This window comes from Stylophora pistillata, chromosome 5, assembly GCF_964205215.1.
Source record: "Stylophora pistillata chromosome 5, jaStyPist1.2, whole genome shotgun sequence".
In the NCBI taxonomy this organism is placed as follows: domain Eukaryota; kingdom Metazoa; phylum Cnidaria; class Anthozoa; order Scleractinia; family Pocilloporidae; genus Stylophora; species Stylophora pistillata.
In genome coordinates, this window is record NC_142523.1 from 6940424 (window position 1) to 6966311 (window position 25888).

Here is a 25888-nt window from a genome sequence, read left to right on the forward strand (position 1 = left end):
TGAAAGAGTGAAATTTTGTTGCAGTAATAATCCCTGTGAAAACAGGGGAACTGAACAAAATATGAACTGTGCCCATGACAAAAGATAATTTCACTGAAAATTTGCATTCGGTTACCACATGGAACTTACAGAAGGAGACAACCATTGATTCAATACCAATTTCTTTAAGCCAGCATCATAAGAATTGTATCGTTGACTGTATTAATGAGAATTACTACAAAACCACTGTGTATTCAATTTGGTTAGGCAGGGGACATTAAATGACCCACTCACGAGATTGCTGTGATGTGGTCTGGCCTGTTTACTGGGAATTGAGGGAAGGGGGCATCTGTTAGATTCGCCTTTCATTGATTGTAAACTGCTTAGCAGTCTGGTAAAGTCCCCCGCACAGTGTTGTAAAGTGCCATGAGCTCAGGATATGAGCACTATATAAATAAAAGTTATTATTATTATTATTTATAATATGAGATCTTGGGAATGAAGGGTGAAGGCAGGGCTCGACAGTAACAGTAGCCCACTAGCCACAAACTAGTAGAAATTCAGTTTTGGCTAGTGGTTTTCAAATTTCCACTGGCCAGTTTGGCAAGTAAACAAACTGAAACTGTCATAACATCTAAAAACATCTAAGATGTCAATAGCCACTTGGCTAGTAAGTTGAAAAGTTAGTATCGAGCTCTGTTGAGGGAATAACATGAACATGTAATTGACATAAAACACTGCTGTTCAAGCAAGTAATAATAGTGCAGATGGCAGGGCTTCTAAAGCTACAAGTAAAATACTCATTATACCATTGTGTATTCAACACTTACCAATCATTAAGATGAAGAGCTAAGGCATGTCCTGTGAAGCTCTGAGTGTTTGCATCCAAACCAAATTTTGCGAACACCTCCTTCATTGGGGTCTTTTCTGGATCAACTCCTAAGGAAGAGAGACAGCCCAGTTATTGAAATACTTTAATAGAAAGATATTCAACTGACAAACCATAACAAAAGATCTTAAACGAATTCTGTTTTTGACAAAGGCATTTGTGACCTCTCACGCGATAACATTCCGTATGGTAGCGGTTCGAACGGTGAATGAACGGAATGGTAAGCGAGCAGGTGATGAACGGCTAGGCAAGCCGTTTGCAACGGATACTGTGAACGGATGAACAGCTAATTAAAATTTTCGAATGGGTGAGGCCGAACACTTTCACGAGTGTTCTAGCAAAACCTCGCCCACTTTTGATAAAGAACAAAAACATAACCACTGCTGATGACTGTTTGTCTAATGTAAACATTACAGCATGCTTGATTTTACAAAGTTTTGAAGTCTTGTCTTGTGTTGGTACAGCAGCCAAAATAACTGATTGTTTCTTTCTTGAACAGATAGCTCTAGCTGTTCGAACAGAGAACCTTTCGAAGGAAATGAAGAATAAAAACGTAACTACTGTTTGTCTAATGTAAACATGGCGACATGCTACATTTAATGAAGCGTGGTGAATTGTTTTGAAGTCTTGTCTTATTGGAATGGCTGCCAAAAATTAAACTGGTGTTATTGTTTCTTTCTTGAGCTGATAGCTCAAGTTGTTTGAACGCTGATGAATTTTCTTGAACGGATAGCTTGAACCGTTAGAACGGATGATGAATTTTTAGAACGGATAGCTCGAGGCATTCGAATGCATGATGAATTTTTTAGAACGGCTAGCACTAACCATTCGAATGGCTGATGAATTTTCTTTAATGGATAGCTCGAGCTGTTCGAACGGATGATGGATATTTTAGAACGGATAGCTTGGTGTTTGAACAGCATGCCAATCCATTAGAAAGGCTGATGATGTTTAAATAAATTATGGCTAACCATTCGGAACGTTTTTGCGTGAGAGGTCACATTTGAGGTGAGGGTAAATTGTGAAGAAAACAACCAGCAGGGAAAATTCAATTCAAGTTAGGAATAAATACATAATCTTATGAGATGTTTTGGTGTGAAGTATTGCTGAGTATTTTAATGAGTTGTACCAAATACAGGACATTTCGCAGAAGTCTTTTAGTACAAGTTTTGGATCGTTTGCACAATTCTTAATGGTTATTTTGCACAATAATTATGAGAGAAACATCAATAATTATAAAAGGTACTCTAATGGATACTGATAAGATATTACACCTTCACATGTCACTTTTAATACCATACAATGACAAGGAGGTAGCTATTTTTTTTACGTAATAACTTCAACTAGATCGAAATGCTTGTTAACATGATCACTATATTCTTACAAATCTTTCTCTCTATGAAAATGTAAAGAACTCCTGATTTGAATGATTGCTTCTATTCCTTTTCTGTTAAACAAAAAACTTTTTAGCTATTACAGTACATCATTCACTACAAACATGCAAACATCGACAATCCACGCTAAGGACGCCATGTTGATTTTGAAAGTAACTGTCACCAGTCCTCCCTCCTCTAAAGTCAATGTAAAAATGTGCTAACTGTTTCACTTTCTATTGAAAAAGTACTACAGACATATTTACAAAATTCTTGTATGAATGCTGTAATATAGTTGTTACACACTAGATATTGCTTTTCTTTGCATTTTGGATGAAATTTATGAACTCTTATAAACCATTATACCCAAATCTCAGCCATATAGTGGCCATGTTACCGGACTAGTCATGCATATTTTAACTCGCTACTCGGTAAAGACTTGTAGAAATTTAGCCATTTCCTACATACATTTAAGTTATAGTACATCTAGATTTCTTTATTTGTTTTGATCTTAGGCTTAAATGATTACTTATCAAACGGCTAGTGTATATGTTGTAGTTCAATTTTATCCTTGGTTCAAATTTTATTTTCCTTTGTTCTCGGTCATGTTAATGTTCGATAATGAGTTTTAAATTATTTTGAATTCTTGAAACTTTTGTGAAATAATTTGTTTCTAATTATCATGGTTGCCATGATGATTATCAATCGATACTGAACTCTCCATCGCTTAAGGAATTGTTATTGTAATAATTTGAAAGGTTACTACTTGACTTTACGATCTTCAACCAGATTACAAATTGAACTTGGCTTTCTACAAGACCACTAGTTTCTACCTACACTGACACGTTCAAGTTATCAAATCTCAACACTAGCACGAGCCAACACTTGATGTGAAGCACTCCCTGAACAACAAGTTATTAACATTGAATTGTTTTAGCTGTATGTATTACCGGTATACCTAATCATCATTATGTAACGAAGATGTAAGAAGCAAGTTTTCAAAAGCTTATTTGAAACTCTTAGAGATCAATGAAACATTCAGTTTGAAGACGATCGAACAGAAGACTGGTGACAATCACTTTCGAAATCAACATGGCGTCCTTAGCACGGGTTGTCGATGTTTATATGTTTGAAGTGGATGATGTACTGTCAAAACTAAAAACTTTTTCATTTAACAAAGGAAAAGTGATAGACGAATATAGAGTTCTTTACACTTTAAACTCATTGGCACTGAGGAGCTTGGGGGAAGATGCTGTAACACTGTGGCAGTCGCGCTGGCTGCCCACAGCAGGGAGGTTACCATGGTGACACAACCTCGGTCCACCCTCCTGGCACCAGTCACACTGACAAGTCAGTGGAATTGTTTTATACTTACTTGCTCTTGACTTGCCATAGAGGAGGGAGGGTGGGAGCGCAAGAGGTGGCTCACATTAAGATCCGCGACGATCTCAAAATGTACTGAAAACCTTGTGACCCTGCAAAGGGGGTGCCCCACAGCATGTCCTCCGCTGACCATCGTGCCTCGATTTAAACCTTGCCTAAATTTCATTTAGCCTCATTTCAAAGAGAGAAAGATTTGTTCCTTTCTTCAAATAAGAATACCGTATTTATCCTTGTATAAGTCGACCCCCATTTTCAAGGTCAAAATTGGATTTTTCATATATTCTAGTAAACAAAAATTCAGACTGATAGAAATTACCCTAATGCCTGATCTCTAATTTCTGAGAATGTATTGAAAACACTGTGAATAAAAAAAAAACTGCTGAGCAAAATGTAACAGTGTGCTGTGAAGTTTAGTAACACTCATTTACATTACCACGATTCACGATTTAAGCATATACAAGTACTTCGATTTACTGGAGAAGTAATTTACCATATTTTGTAAATGGTTTCGAAAATGAAATCTTCATGCATTTAAATAACCTTTTGAAAGGAGATTTAGTAGACCGAAGGAACACCGAAGAGCTTCAAAGGATCGCTTGATGAAAACTCACTGCCATCTTGGAAACTACACAATAACATAATTGGTCCACACGTGTAACAAACAAGACTGCGCGAGAAAACAGCATTTGCCAGGTCACTAAACTACTGTAATTGCTCAATGAAAACGAGAATTCAGCACCAAAAAGAGCAGCGAAGCTGTAAGGAAAAATGTCTGCTCTAAAGATCAGAAGATACAATAGAAATCAGCCCCACTAGTTTTCTGTTTAATCCACATAAAATTTGTTATTTCAAATTTTTTCGTTGATGAAGGATGCTCTGAAAACTGATGAAACTAGAACTGGTTTTGTAAACTCAGTTTTCCTCATGGACTTCAGGCAATTATTATGCTAATTCCTTGGATTGCTTGGGTCAGGTCTTTGTCTATGATCCATGTATAAGTCAAGAGTGATTTTTTGGGCCAATTTTTCAGTCATAAAGGGTCAACTTATACATGGATAATACCATAGTGATTGTGTTCACGAGCGTTTTGATCTGGTTGAAGTTGACGTTATTATGTAAATAAATATCGACGTTCTCGCCGTTGGATCTTGATGAAAGTGAAATGTGAAGGTGACATATCTGATTGGTATCAATCCGTATACCTTTCAAGTCGATATTTCTCACTTACAATTATTGTGTGAAATGACTACTAATAGTTGTGCGAATGGTCCAAAACTTGTGCAAAAAGACTTGTGCAAAAAGTCTTGTGTGTGAAATGTCCGGTTACAGTTGTACCATATTAATTTTGACCTGCCTGGATCTACTGGGAATAATTCGCTGATTCAAAAAGTAAAATGTTCTGTCTTCAAAGGAAAAAAAATAATGTCCTCTAAGTTTTCATAGTGTGCCAATTAACCCTTTTCAGACATTTCTATGAGGTAAAGCTTTGTTTCTTCATATGCCATCCTGAAATTATTCTGAAATGCTTATCCTCCTCTGTAGTATATAAGTACCATTGGGAAACAGTGTGGTCACATGCAAGTAGGGCTTAGTTTGAAAGTAACAAATAAAATTAAAAAAAGAAAAAAATGTTTACCATACCTTGCCATGTCGAGGGATCATCTGGTTCAAAGTCATTGGCAAACAATAGAAACTTTCTAAATTTTCTTTTCTCAAAGATTCCCATGAGGCTGGTTGCAAGGGCCTCTTTTTCATCTGCTGGTACTTTGAAAAGCTTTTTATCCTTGTACACATAGCTTCCCTCAACTTGTTTGAATTCAAGGTAGCGGGTAACTCCACTATCAATCAAATACTTAACCAGTTCACCTAAGAACAGGATTTAATCATTCAATCATTCTATACTGCCAACAGCAATCAGTTGAAACTGATCTTGCAGATGGTAATAGTACAATATTTCATTTGACGCTACTTTGAAGAGACAAAACTAAAATGAGATGCAAGTAAAATAACCTGAAACATTAGCAAGATGACCTATAAGAGGTTAGCAAACTGACTTGAGACATTGGTGAAATGATGCAAGATGTTAGCAAACTGGTTGTAAGTGAAACACTCGTAAGTTAATAACTGCAATTACTCCAACATGACTTTTCATACTACATGTCACAGTGCTTCATTGTAATGGTTTTGGAAGGCAGTGTGAGAAGAAAAGCATAGTGACCAAACTTGAAGCCAAGTCATTAAATTGGCAAGCTGTGTTTGGTGAACAAAAGTTGACATTTGGCACATACACTATTGCATGCGTGTGCAATGTAACTTCTTACTGCTCACGTGTAAAAACACCCTGAAATATACCTCCTTCACCTTGATTGTTTGAGTATTAGGCCGCAAGACCTCCTGTCCACATCTAACTATGAATTAAGTTGTGCAACCATTCTATTTTTTCCTTTCTTTTTAATTTCATTCATTTACTTATCTATATAATCATTTATTTCCATCAATTTTGTCATATATTTTTTTTTCTGACAACCAAATATCCTACATTTGGCAACCACTGTATAGTTTACTTGGATCAGTGTTGGTATCTGAGCAACTGCACAGCGACCCCTTGCCTAACCCAACATCAGTGACCCTTAATATCCAACTACACTCGAGAGTACAATAAAAATGCCCAAGACAAGTGAAAATATCACTTGATATTTGTACTCCAGAGAACTGGTTAGACAGGTTTTCTTGCATTGCGCGAGAGATAAATTGGATTGAAGTTACAAAAAAAACATGGCGGACAATTGAAATCATTTTTCTGATGACAATGAAACGGAATGGCTGGCGAATATTGATCCAAGTTTATTAGATAAATACAACTAAGAAAAACAGTTAGATGACAATGAAATTTCATCAACTATTGAAGAAAATAGAAACAGTGCTAATTCCCATTCGCATACTTCTGTCATGCACTCCCAGTTAATAAATATTTGCAAAATTTGCCCACACTGAAATAACAATTTGGCATGTTGGATAATAAGTATCTTGTAAGATGTTTTGGCATGTCTTATGCTGAGTATTTTTACTTGTTATTTGTATTTTGGCACAACTCGTTAAAAATACTCAGCATTACTACATAACAAAAAGCTATAAGATACATTATATATATATCTTATTAACCTAGCGCGAGGGCCGTACTGGGAGAATATTGGCCCGAGGTCTTGACAGTACGGACTGAGCACAGCTCGGTTCGTACAAAAAAGACCGAGGGCCGATATTCTTCCAGTACGGTCCCGAGCAAGCTTGGTTAATAAGAGATTTATTATATGGCTGAAGTTCAAAGGGACACAAGTGCGGTATCATTCAGGACCATTCAGGACAGTGCCCGGTCCAATACTGAGAGAATATTGACCGGCAATAGAGCATTTTGATTGGTTGATTTTAGTTATTGGCCCTCTGACTGCCCGAGTTGTGTAATAATAACTTGTTATCAGTTGACTGTAGTTGGGTAAGGGAGGGGTTGGTACACAATTGCTCAGATACTAACATCAATCTGTTTACTCAACCAAAAGTGAGAATAGGCCTTCAAGAAAATCCTTTCTTGTAGTACTGCAGGAATATCTACATTTAGTCAATCATTTTGTCTTCACATAAGCTACGTGTACACAGATACATACCTTGTGCCATCAAGAACTTGGGAATGAGGTCAATATTCCAATCTTTGGATGATCCTAATTGTTTCGGTGTCCTACCAAACAGCTCGTAGAACTAAAAAGAACAAGCAACCAAAATGTAATCCTTTAACTCCCAATATCAGATAATTAATTCTCCTCACTGGCTGTTACACATTTGCTTTTAAATTAGTTATGAGAATTCAGTGTTAGATCAAGAGATAGAGGATATTACATGGCCGCTTGGGATACGAATTTTATCTTCTCGTGCTGAAAGTATCTCTCACGAGTTCGCTGCGCTCACTCGTGAGACACTTTCAGCACGAGAAGCCGCCATGTAATGTTCTGTTTATTATATAGATACTGATGAAATTTTCACATAAAAGACAACTTTTTTTATTCATTTTCGAAACAGCAATTGGGTAATTATGTTGGTAACCATGGCCACACCAATATCCTCACACGTGAAAGATAAAAATAGTATCTTCACTGCGCGCGGTGAGTTATGATTTTTTAGTAAAAGGAAAAATCCTGGTATTTCATCAGTATCTATACAATAAAATACATTTGAGTTAATCTTTCATAAACATTAGCTGATTGACCCCAGGCCATGTTCATTTATAGTTTACTTGACCTCTGGACCTCTACCACTCGCATTATTGGCCAACCAAAGACCAGGGAGTGGTAAAGATGAGTGAAACCAGACCAAGTAAATCCTGAGACTATTTTAAAATAATGCAGCGTCAGTGTGTTGATAATAGTTCTTGCAGTGATGCAGTGTTTGTTCTATTTTGTTTGCTGTGTTGTGCTACTCAGAGCCCCCATGTCTCCCTCCTTTTTCAAGAAGAAGAGGGATGTTAATAACTGAAAAGATAAACTGGTGGATTGTTAGATTTAGGATCAATTCTCAGAGATTTAGAGAAATCCAGATTGGATCACTGAATTTAAAAGCAAATAGGACTGTACCTTCTCCAGTGGTGTGATTGAAGCACTCTCCCCACCATAATATTGATTCTTGTCCATGTGAAGGATCTTTTTTTTATTCACTGACAAAAATCCACTCAATATGCACTCCTATTAAATGCAAATTTCACCATACACAGTTGTAGTTAATGGGTACACGACATTAACAAAGGGGTTTGTTGACTTAATTGTATTCAAAATTTAAGGCATTTGTGAAAAATATTTTCCTTTTCTATGCATTCCCCACACCAAAAAATAACAATAATGACTATACATGTAGTGATAACAATGATGTTAATGATATCACTTCATAAAATATAATCAAGAATGTTGCAATTGGTAGCTTTCTTTGTCCTTTCCCTCCCAAGATCTTCTTAGTAATTCTCTGTACTGTCATACAATTCTTATGGTGTTTGTTCAGAGAATTTGGTATTGTATCACCTAAAAATCTACTAATCAATAATAGTAATAATAATAATGACAACTTTATTTAAGGAGGATAACCAAGGCTGTGGTCTAAGAAAATTTTTAGGGAGCCCTTTGGGCTCCTAACCAATCCAGCTAGGGTGCCCAGCCCTCCAAGTTAGTCACCCAAACCAAGCAATTAATAATTTATAATTAATTTACTTCATGTTTTAATCAGTTAATATTATTTTAATCAAACCATTAACTTCAGTAATTCAAGCTGTTTAGAAAGCATTCAACTTTTGGTGCTGCTGTTTACAATAATTTTATATAATACACTGTCGGATAACTTCTGGCTCCTTTTCAGCAAACGAGTTTGACTCCCAGTTAATGGATTCATCTCCTAATATTTTTTCACAGTGTTAGCGATCTTTAAGATCACCATTTTACAGCTTGAGTCATCTGTGAAGCACGCCGATTTTATGTAAAGCAATAAGCCAAATGACCAAAGTAAAAAACCTCACGTATTAAGGGATTTTCTGTAAAAATTTACTTGTTCGTCCATTTTTTGTAAAAGAAGTGAGGGGAAAAATGAAAAAGCGGTACATGTTGCAACTGACTAACTGTGGAGAGCTGAAATTTTCAGAAAGTCGACAAAAAAATGACTGGATATCTACCGGTACAATTAAAAATAGAGTTGCTAGTCTGGCCATGAGAGCCATCAGGAAAGGTATTCTCTACTAAATTGTGGCGTTTTGAAAGTGAAACGTTTTTATTTTTTTCCAACACTTGCTGCAAAGCTGTGGGATCATGGAATAGCTACATTTTAAATCTTTTTCTGAAAATTAAAACTTCCACACCACGCGACAGGGTGTGTTGCTATTTTTAGTGGCGAGCTTGTGTTATTTTTCAAAATGGCAATTGTGTTTCTTTGGATATTTTAAAACCGCTTAGAACTTTCATTCGAAAGCACCAAGTAGACAAGTCTAAGTATGAAATCGTTATAAGCTCAGTTCTCGCTAAATCTTCCTAAAGTAATTGCAAGTCATTTATCACAATGATTGATAAACACCTACAAACAAAGCTGGCTTGCCGGAAATTTGCATATAGAAAGAATCTTGGTTTGAAAGAAAGATAAACACCCTACACTTTCCAAATCCATCGAAACACTGAAATAAATCAGACCATCTAATGGAAAATCGCGGTGTTCAATGCATATCTTTGCAATATCCGTGCGGTTTACCATGTGTAAAGTGGCAGGATCTCCTGTTTCAATAATTATTATTTGGGTTCGTGCAAAATCGTGTAAAACGAAACATGACACTTACTTCGAAATCTTCGAACATGAACAATTCAACTACGTGTCGCACAAAAGAATATTTTTTTCTGCTAGTAACGCCTATAAATCACCAAATAAAAATGTAGCTGTCAATCACCAGATTTACCATAGAGACGAATGCTGCACAAGAGGGCGAGTGCCTGGCTGGGCGACTGGAATATTTTTTCAGTCACCCGGGACCAAATGTTAGTCACCTGAGGCGACCGGGCGCCGCTAGAGCACAGCCTTGGTAACACACGACAGTAATTCAACTGATGAACTAGTGGCCCTCGATCCTAAAAGTACCATGATTAGAGTTAAAATGTATGTAAAACGAATTTGAGGATTATAAACAGGTCTATAAGAATGCAAGCTAAAAACTATATAAATAAAATATGCCACATGGGTCAGGTTAAAATACAATAGGCTGCTTGGGTTGTCTCAGTTTCACGATTAAAACAAGGGCAGGCGAGATTTAATTTACTATTGCATCCAGACTAAAATGATATATTTTGTTACTTTTATTACTTGTCTACTTGTCACTGTATTCATTTGATATTGTAAGGAGAAATTCCATCTTGCATTGGTCACTCATGGGATTTAAAGGGTTAATAGAGAGTGGCCTAGGTGAACAGTCCTTTATAGAATAAGTAGTTACGATGTGACTATCAGGATTTTTAACATGAAAGAGGTTAAGATTACACCACCAGCCTTTTAGGGAAGGGTTAAGTATGTCATAAGGGATTTTTGGATGTAACAAAAACCATTTTAAATTAACATTCTGGAATCACTTCAATCCTTTAAAAATTGAGTATTACAGTTCCTTTGTGACCTACACAAACTTTCAAAGGTGTTCAAATGTTAACAAGTCCAAAATTATGAATTAAAATTACATTGATGATTCAGTTTTTCAAAGACATGTGTGATGTTTATTAAACAATGGCTGAATAGAAAAGAGGAAATGCAAGAGCAACTGTGTTGTAGTATTTGTCGACGTTAGACTGATTTTCGAATATACATAAAGAAAACAAATTTTAAGCGTACAGTTATTGAGTAAATACGACGGAAAGAACTGCCGCAAAACTGAGATCACGATCAGAAATCATTCGCACTTTTGCTTGATCGTTTCAAAGTTGCAAATCTTGTGTTTCATGTCCAATCGAGCATTTGTTGACTTCAATTCAAAGTATTCCCAAGGAAGTTCTCGAGATACAGTACCGTAAGCAAATTCCAAATTTGCCTTAGTACCGATAGTTTTAAGGAAACATCTTCTGATAAATCCTTACCGGCAAAATGTCAATTTTACAACGAATATCACACAGATTATGGTAGGAAATGGGTGTGTGAAACTCAATCCCTGACTTGAGGGGCCACATCACGAAGTAAATTTCCTGACTTTCGAGATGTTTAAGCACTAACCTTGAGGCCTGTACCAAGAACGATACAATCATATTCTTCATCCATGCTTAAAAATTCCTTATGTGAAGAAAAACTGAGGCTGGAGAAGTAACCAAGCTCGAGAACTTCACGGGATAAGGGAGCACACAGCACGGAAGATCACGACCCAGTGTACTGCGCCTGCTCAAAAGATCATTCCCTCGCTTCAACGTTGGCGCAAATTTTGTAAGAGCTGAAGTAAATGTGGTAATTTGGATCCTCAGCATCAAAAAAGTTTCTTTGTGACATTTTCATCGGTAGTTGTAAGCGTGATTAAGTTTGAAAATCATGTATTTTGATATCAAGATGCAACTAAAATATTTGTAGCGTTTTGGCTGTGTTTTGAAAGCATGATATTGCATTGATGGGGACTAAGTGGTGAAAAGGCTCATTTTTCGGGATGTACAGTAATCCTAATTGATAACGGTCCTAACCGGGGTAGAGTGATGCAACGTGGTCTCCTACATGTGTGTAAGCGATGTGTGTTTTGATCGTAGAATATCTTCGAAATGTGAAGTGTTAGTGCCGAGGCCGTTTAAATTCTTTAACCTTTGAGGGTTTGAATAAAATCGTGGTGAATTTTTCCTCCCACCAAGTTAATCAGTGAGTGAATTTACAATGTGAACTACTTCCATGAGGAATACCTTGAATTTCTACTGCGTTGAGTTTTGTGCACGTTATGGCTGAAAATTTGCTACAGGGTCTACAATCGGCCGCAAATTCCACATCACAAGCTGGGGTAAGTAGTTTGACACTTACAACAAAATGTTTTGGTTGCCATTTGCGAAAAAACTGTAAAAAATACAATTTTTTTCTAAACACAAAGATTTCATTCAGTGTATTAAATTTACACATACTCAACGTGAAACTTCTCTCATACTAGTGAAAAGATTTCAGTCTATTTCGTTCTAAACCTTGCTTCCCTTTTTTTCTATAGACCCTGCAATATTTTGAACAGCTGAAAAATTCCGAAGATGGATGGAAACTTTGCGGTGATGCTCTCGTTCGAAATCTTTACAGGTATGCGGTCTTTAAACTGCAATTTTTAATGAAGTAGATAGACGTTAAAAATATCCCCAGGAAAATTTCATTTTCTTGGAATATCAACATGTGGGGTGTCATATGCCCAAAACAAGGTAAGAAGTTGTTTGTTGCTAAAATTGATTGTAATATGATGCCCTACATCAGACTGTAATTAAGGAAAAAAAAAAAGTTTTATATTCATTATGGGTTCATTCATGTAAATTTGTGGTAGGTGAAGGGGTAGGGGGGATGGATGGGCTTTGCAATTTTTAGTTTAATTAATCAAACTATTAAATTATTCTCGGACATGATTGTGGTTATCACCAGCTTAATTTATAATTGTATTTGAAGTGAGTGGAGTGCAATTTGGGCTGAAATCATACGCGCGATTTCAACATTGAACAAGCACACAGAGCGAGTTTGATTTGAAATCACAAGTATGATTTCAGACCAAAATTGCACAACATGAGGTTCAGTTACTACTTTATTACATCTATTTTGAAATTGCCCAAAACCAGGACTTGGTCAATTCAAATATTTTTACTGGTGCAGTACTGAGCCAGTTTTTAAATAAAAAGCGGAACTGGAAACGCTTTCGTATCTTATTTTGTATGCAAAACAGAAAGACTTTGATGTCGTGTCAAAAACTCAATCAAGCATATAATGATGCGATTTAGAGCAAAAAATGGTGCAATTTCTGAATAAATTGCACCAGTTAAAGCCAATCAGATTACAGGGACCACCAGTGATTTTGAAATGGATGTAATAAGAGCAGTAGTATGCATCATACTTGTAAACTTGATGGTGTAACAGGACTTTTAAAGGGAAAGTTAACACATCATGTCTGTGTAAGTGGACAGAGTACATTATGCTTTCTTACTGTTGATTGGATATTTTGCCGAGTAAACTGTTGTTTTTTTTTATTGTTACGTGCACGAATGACCAACAAATGTCCGCTAACAAAGCATATATGAAAATAGACTCCCGAGTACGATATATGGCACGCAACAAAAATGTAACAACAAGCAGTTACCCATTTTAACTATTATTTAATTAGTTTTACACTGTTTAATCTACTTAGGTTAAAGATTAAGTTAAGCAGTTCATAAAACAGGCTTACAATCTTTCATGCCGTGTAAGTGTTCGTCGTCTTGATCAACTTCCAATTCCAGCATCCGCCGACTGAAGACCACAGCGCTTGGCTTTCTTGATTCATGGCTTTCTTACCGTGTACACAAATTCTTCCGGAGGACTTCATAGTGAACTCTGTATTCTTTACCTTCTTCCCTTCTCGGCTATCGTCTTTTTCTTTTCTTTCTTCTCTCCGGATATCGCAAGGTGAAAAGGTCATAGCCTTGTCACATCATAGCTTCCACAAGTTCTGTCAGCAAGCCACGAGGGTAAGCCCTCGGGCAAATCTCTTTGGTACTTCTCACAAGCTAGCTTTTATACATTTACTTTAGTTATCTAGAATGTTCTCTTACTATTTATAGCGTATTACAAGTTGTACTATTTTTGGAAACTGCTGAGTCACATGAAAGAAGTTTCTGGAATATTACAGATTATAGATAATTATAGAAAAGTCTGGGATTGTGTGACAGATTCAGTGAAAATAATTCGATCCTCGTAACACTATTGAAAACATATAACCATTATCTAGCTTCTTTCTTAGATTTTGCTATATTTTTTATTAATATCTAACAGGACTTAGTGTCATCCAATTCTATATCTGTCTGTAGTCGTACTCATGATAAACAAATTAGACTCCTGCTTCGCACCCATCCAATATATCTTATTAACCAAGCGCAAGGGCCATACTGGGAGAATATCGGCCCGAGGTCTGTACAAAAAAGACTGAGGGCCGATATTCTTCCAGTACAGTCCTGAGCAAGCTTGATTAATAAGAGATTTATTATACAACTGAAGTTCAAAGGAACACAAGTGCGGTATCATTCTGGACCATTCGGGATAGTGCCCGGTCCAATACTGAGAGAATATTGACCGGCAATAGAACATTTTGATTGGTTGATTTTAGTTATTGGCCCTCAGACTGCCCGAGTCATAATAAAATTTGTTAATCACTCATACAATTACATCCTGAATTGGACTCCACTTAGTCTTATTACTATTATTGATCAAAGCTATCAAAAAAAATTCTCAAATACAATTGGTTAGCACCAGCCTGATTTGAGCACTGATTGGACAAAAATGTACTTGTCATGCTGGCTGGTGATTGGACAGGGTAATGGGACAGTGTATGTATCATAATTCTCTTAAGCAGACAGTTTTACTAACAGACACTTTTTATAATTTCTGAGGGTGTTTGCTTATGAGAGCATTGACTGTATTGAAATTGTTTTGAAGAAACTCTAACAGTATATGTACATTTAAACTCTTTAGGTTTTCTGGTACCCTTTAGAGCAAAACCTTTTTCTTGATCTGGGATTGAAAAAAAGAAAAAAGTACTGTAGTTGCTATAATCATGTATCCAGTTGAAAGTGCTCTGTTGTTCTTGTCATGTACCTAAGTAACCTATTACGACAACTGCTTGTTCCGATAGGGCTCGACACCAACTTTTCAATTTGCTAGCCGAGTGTCTAGTGACAGCTTAGATGTTACAACAATTTCAATTTGTTTACTTGCTAAACTGGCAAGTGGAATCGAAAACCACTAACCAAAACTGAATTTCTTCTAGTCTGTGGCTAGTTGGCTACCATTAGCATTGAGCCCTTCCTGATCTTTGAATGTGAGTCAGTTAGCTTAGTGTTGAAGAAGAAAAGAATGTTTTTTTCTTTTTCAGTGATGAAACTGTCAAGTTCTTCTGCTTCCAAGTTCTAGAGCATCAGATTAAAACGAGGTATGAGTCAGGATATTGCAAACCAGATTACCAATACTACATCAAGCTTAACCCATTAATTCCCAAGATCTGTTTGTTAATTTTCCCCTCTAGCTGCCACACATTTCGTTTTAAATTAGATAAGAGAATTTGGTGTTGGATCAAGACAACAATTTCTCCCTGATAAGTTTGAGTATTCTCATGATTTGTTTTTTGGATAATGTAAGAATATTGTAGGGAGAAGTTTCATGTTTATCACCTCGGGGAGTTTAAGCAGTCAAGTGATGAGAATTAAGAAAATTATTAACTAGGGGATTTTCATTTGATCCAACACCAAATTCTCAGAAGTAAATTCTTAAGAAGTGTATGGCAGAAATTAAACAGAATTTTCATTGAGATATTGGGAATGAAGAGTAAAAATGAACGGCAACTTGCAGGTCTCACATTTTCAGGGAAGTTTTCTCCTAATTCATCAGTTCTTTTAACTTCAAATGATTGACTGATGTAAAGCTGTAATAAAAAAAGTTTGTGCTCTATTTTTGTCTCTTCTTCAAAGGCATGCTGCAGCCTCACCACTAAATCAGTGTACAGCAAGAAACATCCTTTTAACTTGGCTCAGAAATCAGGTATGTTTCTCTCGTGCAAACTGGGTGATTGCAGTCAGGATTTGATTTAGCACCCTGGGCTTTAAATTTTATTTACCTATGGTACCTCTGGGAAGAGCACTTATTAGAAACAGGGTGGTTCATAAGGACAGGGTGCTTATTTCTTGTTTGAGAAACAGCAGATGAGCTAAACAAAGCTTTGATGTTTATCTATTCTATAAGAAGAATTAATAGTAGAAACTGTAAATTTAAAGGAACTAACATATAGTGAATATTTGCATAGTAGTGGTAGGGAATGGTCCCTAGCAGTACCATCACTGAAACAGAATACAGATGCTTATTAGAAAGAGGGAGCTTTAGCAACAGGGGCGTTTATTAGAATAGGGGTGCTTATTGACAAAAGCATACATACATACATACGCTAGTTGACCACTCCCCATGGGGGCTTTTCAGCGCCAATTCCCACCCATCCCAACCCAGGGGAAGACATCCACAACACAATGATCTCTTGCGTGGGAAATTAACATCTCCTGCCCCTAACCCTGCAGGAGACTTGGCCTACGGTTTATTCGTCCTTATCTGAGAAGTCTAGAAAATGTATCCATTTCTTGATTATAGAAAGGTAGCAAATTCTGCTCGCTTATTTTAAGACCATGAGTATCGGTCCAGCCGGGGCTCGAACCCTCGACCTCCCACACACCACAATTTGGCGCTCTAACCAATTGAGCTAACGGGGAGGCAGTTAAAAGCAAATCCAAGGGGGGCACTCCTTAGAGAGGGAGCACATATTGAAACTAGGGTGCTAAATCAAATAATTTTGGTATGTGTGACTGTAATTCTCCTAATTTAAGTTCATTAATATAAAGGTTAAATAGGGTGGCCAAGTGGCTTGTAGGATGAACTCGCCTCCCAGTTAGCTCAATGGAGAGAGCGCTGGATTGTTGTGCAGGAGGTTGAGGGTTTGAGCCCCAGCCAGACCAACACTGAAGGTGTTAAAATAATTGAGAAGAATATGCTACCTTTCTATAACATCAAGAAATGGTTAGATATTCTAGTCTTCTCGGATTGGGACGATTAAATGGAGGTCCCGTCTCCTGCAGGGTTAGGGGTAGCAGACATCAATTTCCCACGCATGAGATTACTGTGTGATGGATGTCCTCCCCTGGGATGAGATGGGTGGGTTGGGGTTGGTTTAGGTGGGTGAATTGGCATCTAGTAAAACATGGACTTGATTGGCTTAGTAAAACATGGATTGGATTAGTGAAACATGGATTGGATTAGTAAAATATGGATTGGATTGGATTAGTAAAACATGGATTAGTAAAACATGGATTAGTAAAACATGGATTAGTAAAATATGGATTGGATTGGATTAGTAAAACATGGATTGGATTAGTAAAACATGGATTGGTAAAACAGGGATTAGTAAAACATGGATTGGATTGGATTAGTAAAACAGGGATTGGATTGGATTAGTAACACATGGATTAGTAAAACATGGATTGGTAACATGAATGCTAAATAGGGCAAGTTACATTTTATCTTACTTTTAGTAGTATTTTATCTTACTTTTAGTAGTATTTTATCTTACTTTTTTCACTCTTACTTTTCAACCAAATTATTTCGCACAAAATAGACAGTTTCATTCAAATACTGATGTTGCCTTGGCCCACCCACAGGTGGTTTCAATCGAAAACAACATTCCTTTACCATTGTTTTATTTGCATGGAAAGTGACAGTTGTGAAATAAACTGTGCTGACAAAAAACTGGAGGCGACTAAACCGTGACGCTTGAGTAACCGTACACGACTAAAATGTGACCCTAGACGGCCCAGAGTAACTGTTTCCTTCTTTGATTTCCTTCACTAAGATTATGCAGTGCATGGAGTATTCTAACATTTGACTAAACCTTACTTTTGTTGCTCTGAATCTTACACTTATTAGAGGTCAAAAAGCTTTCTCAGTGTTTCATGCAGAGTGGGAAAATATCAGTTTACATTGCGGTCAAGGTCAACTTTCCATAATTTGGAAAGTACAATGTGATTGGCTAGGATTGGGAAAAGAATATCAATTTCGGTGGAGCGGGCGTTTGTGGCGTTTCTGAGCTCTGATAAATGTAAGATTCGGAGCAGCAAAAGTAAGGTTTAGTCAAATGTTAGAACACTCCATGTACTGCATAATCTTAGTGAAGGAAATCAAAGAAGGAAACGGTTACTCTGGGCCGTCTAGGGTCACATTTTAGTCGTGTACGGTTACTCAAGCGTCACGTTTTAGTCGCTTCCAGTTTTTTGTCAGCACAGTTTTTTTCACAACTGTCACTTTCCATGTAAATAAAACAATGGTAAAGGAATGTTGTTTTCGATTGAAACCACCTGTGGGTGGGCCAAGGCAACATCAGTATTTGAATGAAACTGTCTATTTTGTGCGAAATAATTTGGTTGAAAAGTAAGATAAAAACTAATGTAACTCACCCTATTTAGCGTTTATTTTACCAATCCATGTTTTACTAATCCATGTTTTACTAATCCATGTTTTACTAATCCATGTTTTACTTATCCATGTTTTACTAATCCATGTTTTACTAATCCAATCCGTGTTTTACTAATCCAATCCAGTCCATGTTTAACTAGATGCCAGGTTAAATTATTAGGGGACTACGTGTCCTATATTGTTCTCTCGTCTTGACACTGTATGAATCTATAAATACAAATGCAAAAAAACTCCAAATTGAAAGGTCCAAGGCATTGTGATGTGTTCTTGATAATAATTATAATGGTAATGGGACTGAGCAGGTTGATCACTAACAGAATTAGACAACATAACTTCTTTAACATCAGTACATTCTAACATCATCCTGTACATCATTCTAACATCATTCTGTACATTCTAACATCAGTATAACCATGTTCTCCACTGTTCTTCTCTATACACTTCCTTTGGTATTGATGTGGAGAATTTGTTTAAAACTATCCAATCTTCTTAGGGTTGGGATCATTTCCTCTATTGTCGTGATCATAATGATTGATTTAACAGTGTTACTATAAAAGGCGAAATTAGATGCTGGTCATTCTTAGGGTCAAAGGATTAAGAACTGTGAGTGAGCTTATGCTTGTGTTTTGTAGTGTTGCAGTAAAACAGATGATAAAAACTTTTTAAAGAATAAGGCTGCTCAAGTGTTCAGTTTGATCTTTGTGCGTGATTATCCTGAAGGGGTAAGTAACTAGATAATAATGTACTTATTGACGGAGTGGGAGGGCAGTCCATATATCTTATTAACCAAGAACCAAGCACGAGGGCCGTACAGGAAATTATTTTGCTTGAGGTCATGAGGTATGGACAAAGGCAGTGAAGTACATGTGTCATGACCAAGAACCAAATATTTTGTACTGATATTGTTAGAAGAAACTAATTCTGTCTTGGTCGTTTAAGTGAGTTAGAGGTTAAATGTACTGACCTGTATAACAGTGCCCCACACAATAATAGGGAGCTTTAGCAACGATGACGGCAACGGCGTCAACGAAAACATCGTGTTGAAATCTAGCTTTTCATTTTTGTAACTCTTAGACAGGTAGAAACGAACGATATAATATCCCGACGTTTTGGCGACTTCATGACGCCATTATCAAGGGTACGAATGAAAATAAACAAATGCGAGTTCAAGAGTTACAACTAATTCAACTCGCATTTGTTTATTTTCATTCGTATCCTTGATAATGGTGTCATGAAGTCGCCGAAACGTCGGGATATTATATCGTTCATTTTTACCTGTCTATGTATTACTAAATCTTTGTTAATTTTGTAACTCTTTCGAGGTTATTCCGATGTGTTTCACTTGGAAAATGCTGGCGAACTATTCAGGGACTAGTATATCACTACGAACGGAGTTAAAGTAAGGAGAAAGAAAGAAAAATTAACCGTCATGTGCTCATGTTCTCGAGAAAACCTAAAGTTTGGTTATTTCACGTTGTTGTTTTGCGAAGAATGGCAAAGAAATGCATCAAAATGTTAAATGCATGTGCAGGGCGATTGTTTTTGCTCATTAGGCCTATTGTTTTCTGCCGTTCTCGTTGCCGTTGCCGTCGTTGTTGCTAAAGCTCCCTATTAATTCCACAGTTCGAAAGGGTTTAGAACTAGCTTAATTGAACAGGGTAAAGTGTATCTAGAAAGATATGATTTTATAGTTAATTTACTAAAGTAAAAGCCATCTCAAATCAACAGTTTTAATCAGAAATCTTTTTGAATGCTTGAGAAATCGTACTTTTCAGCATGAGAGCGCAAGACTGAATTTGTTTGTGTGACCCTCCTGCTTAATGCATGAGACTTGAGAGCTCAGCATAATTTCTCCATCTGCAATTAAAAATTACTCAATTGGCATGTTTTACTTTTGTACAAGTTCCTGGTATATTGCTGTGTTGAAGTCCCTCCTATTCTAAAGTTCACATGTGCACTTTTTAATTTTTTTTCAGTGGCCAACATTTTTCTCAGACCTTCTCCAGTGCTTGCAGTTTGGTGCCCAAGCGGTAGACATGTACCTGAGAATTTTGAAAGCAATTGATGAGGAAGTAGTTGACAGAGATGTCATAAGAAATCAGCAGGTGTGTGTTTGTCCAAATGTAGTGATAGTCAGCTCAAATTCAAATATAAATTGCATAATTGATTAAAATCTTGCATTCGGATTGGTTAATGAAGCGAGGTATTAATTTTAGTATGGAATTATGAATTGAAAATGAGGCTAAGTGATATTGTTTCATGCTCAGGATAAAAACAAACTATTATTGCTGTTTTCTTTTTCTCTTATTTTTATTCAGTTATGCTATTGAAGGAAAATCCGTTACCTGACTTTTGAATTCACGATTGGTGCAATATTGGTTTTTGCGTGCTATTTAATGCAGGATTCCCCCTTCAAGTAAATGAATTTTCCTTCAAAAATATTTCTCTTTTTTTTCTTTTTTTTCACAGGATGCAGAGAGAAACATGAAGATCAAAGATACAATCAGAGACACCTGCATCACAGATCTTGTAGATTCTTGGTATCATATCTTGGTATGTTTTCTTTTTTTTTTTTTTTTTTTTTTTTTACAACATAACATGACTTGACGTCTTAACAGAACAGTGGATGGAATCACCAATCACTGAATCAGACACTCTTACTGTATATTACACATCTAAGTGTATGGCTTTAGAAGGAATTGGTTGACAAAGGCTGCGAAATATAGGCTGACCATCAATTTTATGGTTTCCTGGGTTTCTCCTAAAGAAAGAACAAATTTGGTCTCCATGGCAAGCAGAAATAAATGTTGGCGGCGAGATATTTAGCAAAAGTGGCTAAATCCTTCATTCTTTTATTTGTATGACTTCAAGTTACAGTGAGGCAAACATTGTCATAAAATATTACAAATGCTCCATTCTTACCTCTTTCTCCTCTTGAGATGTGGCATAAGCCATCAAAAAGGACTGCTCGCCACTGTTGACTAAATGTTATTTCTGCCAACCATTCTGCGATTTTGAGTCAGGATGGGACAACTGTGATGTGACAACAACTGAAATAAGTCATTGACAACCTTTCTTTTTTTTACCTTAACCAATCTGAGCTTTTTATTCTCAGAATACCTACGAGAACAGTTTATCATCACTGACATGCTTATGCCTGGATGTTATTGGAGCTTATATTGAATGGATTGACATTGGCTTGATAGCAAATGATAGATTTATAAGGTGAGAAGGGTAACTCCAGGGGTCTGTTTGATGACGAAGGGTAATCAACCCCCCCTCTGTCCCCCCCTTAACCCTTTACCCCCTAACATCAGTATGCATATTCTCCATACTGTTCTCTATACATTCCCTAAAGTGCTGACAAGGAGAATTTGTTTAACAATCAAGAGCTCCTTCAGTTGATGATCTTTTCCTTTTTTCTTGTGACCTCAATGTGTTATTCAGGGGTTACATTTTAAGGAGAAATTATATGCTAGTCACTCTCAAGGGTTAAGTGAAGTGATCATTAAATTTTATTGTATATATTACAGTACAATACTATCGATGGGGTTGTCATTTTCTCTCCTGTAAAAGATTGTGACCAATACAGAATTTGTGGTGACCATATTATGTTGTAAGGTTAGCAAGTTGCAATGAGCGCAGAGCCATAAGAGGTATAAAATGAGTATCAACAATTTGGGGGGGGGGGAACAAGAGAGGGACGATGAACTGCTATTAGATGGAAAAGGGGGTGTCCCGCCCATGTGCATCGTTTTGATTTAACTACTGAACTTTGTATGTATTGTTATTTCCTAGTGCACTTCTCAGATACATGTCAGTGGAAGTCCTCCGTGAGAGTGCTTGCGATTGTATCCATGAGGTCATCATGAAGGGAATGGAGCCAGTGGCCAAACGGGAACTGGTTGAGTCTCTTGTCAGTGTTTTAGAGAAAAGTGGAATCCTTCAGCTGCAAGAGGTACTCAGCTAACATTTGATGATATTATTTATGACATAATATCCAACTGTGCTTCATAGAGTTCAAATAATGCACGAGACAAGTACAAATAGCTCGTGATATTTGTACTCCACAACTAGTCACGAAATTTGCCTGCACTGAAATAACAATTCGGTGTGTTGGATTATAAATCAAGTATTTAAACAATAGAGTGTTTCTGTCGAGGAACTATCAGCTGATAGTTGCCCCATGGAAATTTGATGTTCTTAAAACAAATAATATTTGCCTGAGAAGCAAAACTTCAAGGGCAAGTATGCTAGTTTTAAGAACATCAAATTTCCAAGGGGCAACTATCAGACCGATAGTTCCGAGGTACAAACACTCTATTGTCTGTATTGTTCACCACTAAATTTTCTTCCATGTGCCAGTTGAAAAACAGTCAAAACCCACTAAATGCAGATCAGTCAAATATTTATTCATGTGTACAGTCTGTTAAAAATGTCAATAATTCACAACTGTACATTGACTAAATAATAAATTATACCTATCAGAATTGAAAAGTCACTGTTTTTCTGATCTGCCTAACTTCATGGCCATCAAACCATTCAAAATTTTTCATGGATGAGCACTATCCATCCAGGTATTTTCTGCAAATGGGCACCATGGGGTGATAGTGTCTCTCCATGAATGAACACTATTGCATCCCGTGATCAATGTAAACCAATAAGAATCATAGAAAATTTAGTGGTGAACTATAACTATAATATTTGTACTCAAGAAATATCTGCAAAATTTGCGGGCACTGAAGTAACAATTTGGTGTGTTGGATATTAAATCTCTTATAAGATGTTTTGCTATGTAGTATCACTGAGTATTTTTACTTGATGTTTTTATTTTAAGTATGGCACAACTTGTAAAAATTCTTAGTCATGCTACCCAACAAAATGTCTAATAAGATATATTTATTCACTGAAGGGTTAAGTCTTACTAACAACTCTTTTATCAAATAACCTTTGGGGAAAATTGTGTAGCCTGAGAATTCTCTAATGTTGGATGTCTTGTGTACATTCTAAGAATTCTCAACATCTTTTGCAAAAAGTGTTCTGTTTATGTTTTAGGATGAAGATGCTGATTTTTTAGCTAAAGTGTCAAAATTGATGAATGCTGTGGGAACACAACTTCTTAACAGCTACAGCAAGTAAGAAACAACTGTTCAAAAGCAGAACAAGACAACATCATTGGGTGCTCTTCTTTCTTTTTGTCTTTCCCCTAATTTTACGCTATTTTCCTCCTCCCTTTTCCACTCGTTTTTCTAACCAATAACTTTTACAAATAACTTTAAACATGTCTTATGGGTCTCCTACCCATTAGTCAGTTTTCTGCTCTCTGTCTGGCTTTTTTTTCTTTCATTTGTCTCCCTTTTTAGCTGTAGTTCTTATTATAGTGCCATGCTTCTGTAGAGCTTGGTGCCATAAATGACCAACATTTGCTTTAATAAACTGGTGTGACTTTGCTTTTATTAAAGAGCCCCTTTAAAAGTTAAGCTCCCCAGATTTACAAGACAAGAGCCTTCAAGCATCTTGTGGTTCTCCTCAGAGGACCACTTTGCTTTTATCTTTTCTTGATCCCTGTTTGGTAGTGTACTCTTGGGTAGGTTTGTGTAATTATAGAGGGTCCTCCTTCTTTTTCAGGCTTACAAAATCTGGTGATACAGAAGCAGCAGCAAAGTGCCTCCATGCCGCTGAGGAGAAGATGCAATACTTGTTTAGGTGAGTAACTATTGCTGTGCTGCAGTAAATGGCTTGAACCCGGGGGTAACATGTGAAGGTGTAGTCTGATTGTCCGGGTGCTGTGCTGCTTGTCAACCCTGCAAGTAATGTCGCTAACACTGGTAAATAAAAGTATTATTACTCCACCATTACACTTTTTCAACATAATTATATATATATTAGGGCAAGGGAATGCTCAAAATATACCATAGTAATACACTGTAGGACAGGGGAACAAAAAGGCAGAACTGGTTCTAGTCCTGGAGCTGGGAAAAATACTATGCAACTAGCATAGAAATAATTATACATATTAATCACAGTGTTTATGTAGAAGCAGCAAATAACTTATTTATTATTCAACTGTGCTTTGTAGAGTACAAATAATGCCCAAAACAAGTACAAATATCTTGCAGTATTTGTACTCCAGAGAACTGGTTAAACACTGTTTAGGACAATTCAGATGATTTTTCTGACAACAAAGAGTTGGAATGGCTGGCGAATATTGATCCAAGTTTATTAGATAAATTGAACAAAGAAAAGCAGTTAGACAACGATTAAATTGCACCATGTATTGAAGAAAATAGAAGCAGCAACATGACAACACACCAATTCTGTTCCACTTTGCATACTTCTGTCATGCACTCCCCCATAAATAAATAGCTGTGAAATTCATTCACACTAAAATAACAGTTTAGCATGTTGGATAATAATTCTCTTATCAAATGTTTTGTTGTACAGTATTACTGAGTATTTTTACTTGTTGTTTGTATTTTGACTCACCCTACGGGCACGTCAAAATGCGTCACAACTTGTAAAAATACTCAGTAATGTTACACAATAAAATAATTATATTAATTGTACTCCGGGCCTGAAGTTGGTGCTATTTCATGCCATCTTGGGATTTTGTCAGCCATCTCTGACAGCTCACTATTGTACTCTCCCTACTCATGGGTGGAAGAAGGTTCTGTGGAGTACAAGAACACTCCATGGGCACCCCTCCCTTGTGAAAAACATCTTTGTGGTAACCACGGCATAAAGATTCTTTAAGAATTTATGTTTTAAACAAGACTGACCTGTGGTTCATTTTAGTCTTCAGAGTCTTCATTTGTTTTGCTGCATTAACCCTTTAGCTCCCAGGAGTGATAAACATGTAACTTCTCCCTATAATATCTATACATTACTTAGAAAACAGGTAGTGAGAATACTCAAGCCTATCAGGTTACAGTTGTTGTTACCTTGATTGAACACCAAATTGTTGTTACCAATTTACAAGCTAGAGGGGAGAATTAATTGTCAGATCTTGGGTGTTAAAGGGTTAATTATCAGTTCTTTCTTTGCAGATTTCTTAGTCATGATGATGATGATGTGTCTCAGAATGTGTCTGGATTTGGATATGCTTACTTGACCGTCCTGAAGCAGGTAATTTGACTGGAAACATGTGAGTATAAGCAGGCATTTCAAGGGGTGGGGGTGGGGGTGGAGGCTGTACTCCTGACCAGTGTCTGTTTGGCATTTGATAACTTGTGAGGTGGGCTTATAATTTTTAATAACTGCTTTTCCTGAGCCTGCAAGCATGCTCTCATTGTGGGCACTTTGGCATGAGTGTTTCTTCACTTGCAAGAATTTGGTGGCAGGGGGGGGGGGAGGGAGGGCAAGTGCAAGGTCTTGAGCAATGCAAGCTGGCAAGAGGTCTATAAGGGATCCAGCTCGGATAATTAGTGTCAGACCTCCAGCAAACCTCTCCCTAACTTACCTCAAATCTTATCACAGGCAAAGAGACAAACATCTTGTAGCATTATGAGGGCCTGCCTGCAGGGTAGCATTTTCT

The 25888-nt window shown here is 36.8% G+C and overlaps 2 protein-coding genes across 3 annotated transcripts in view; one reads left to right on the forward strand and one right to left on the reverse strand.

Annotated features, from left to right (window-relative positions):
- Positions 1-11543, reverse strand: part of LOC111325052 (rab GDP dissociation inhibitor alpha) — an 18997-nt gene extending 7454 nt beyond the window's left edge. Inside the window, exons 1-5 of the mRNA XM_022928757.2 lie at positions 11383-11543; positions 8244-8351; positions 7284-7374; positions 5266-5490; positions 810-918 (exon numbers count right to left, since the gene is read on the reverse strand). Coding sequence (XP_022784492.1) covers positions 810-918; positions 5266-5490; positions 7284-7374; positions 8244-8351; positions 11383-11427 — 578 coding nt within the window. The 5' untranslated portion in view covers positions 11428-11543. The remainder of the gene's footprint in view (positions 1-809; positions 919-5265; positions 5491-7283; positions 7375-8243; positions 8352-11382) is intronic.
- Positions 11544-11639: 96 nt separating this feature from the next.
- The window catches only part of LOC111324998 (exportin-T), a 35861-nt gene continuing 21612 nt past the window's right edge, over positions 11640-25888 (forward strand). Inside the window, exons 1-12 of one of the 2 annotated variants that reach the window (XM_022928682.2) lie at positions 11640-12139; positions 12338-12420; positions 15224-15280; positions 15816-15885; positions 18987-19076; positions 20331-20459; positions 20824-20907; positions 21470-21579; positions 22153-22312; positions 23410-23489; positions 23983-24060; positions 25401-25479. In XM_022928682.2, coding sequence (XP_022784417.2) covers positions 12080-12139; positions 12338-12420; positions 15224-15280; positions 15816-15885; positions 18987-19076; positions 20331-20459; positions 20824-20907; positions 21470-21579; positions 22153-22312; positions 23410-23489; positions 23983-24060; positions 25401-25479 — 1080 coding nt within the window. In that variant the 5' untranslated portion in view covers positions 11640-12079. Of the gene's footprint in view, positions 12140-12337; positions 12421-15223; positions 15281-15815; positions 15886-18986; positions 19077-19670; positions 19754-20330; positions 20460-20823; positions 20908-21469; positions 21580-22152; positions 22313-23409; positions 23490-23982; positions 24061-25400; positions 25480-25888 lie in introns of those variants that run through there. The other variant, XM_088761068.1, reaches the window with a different exon arrangement.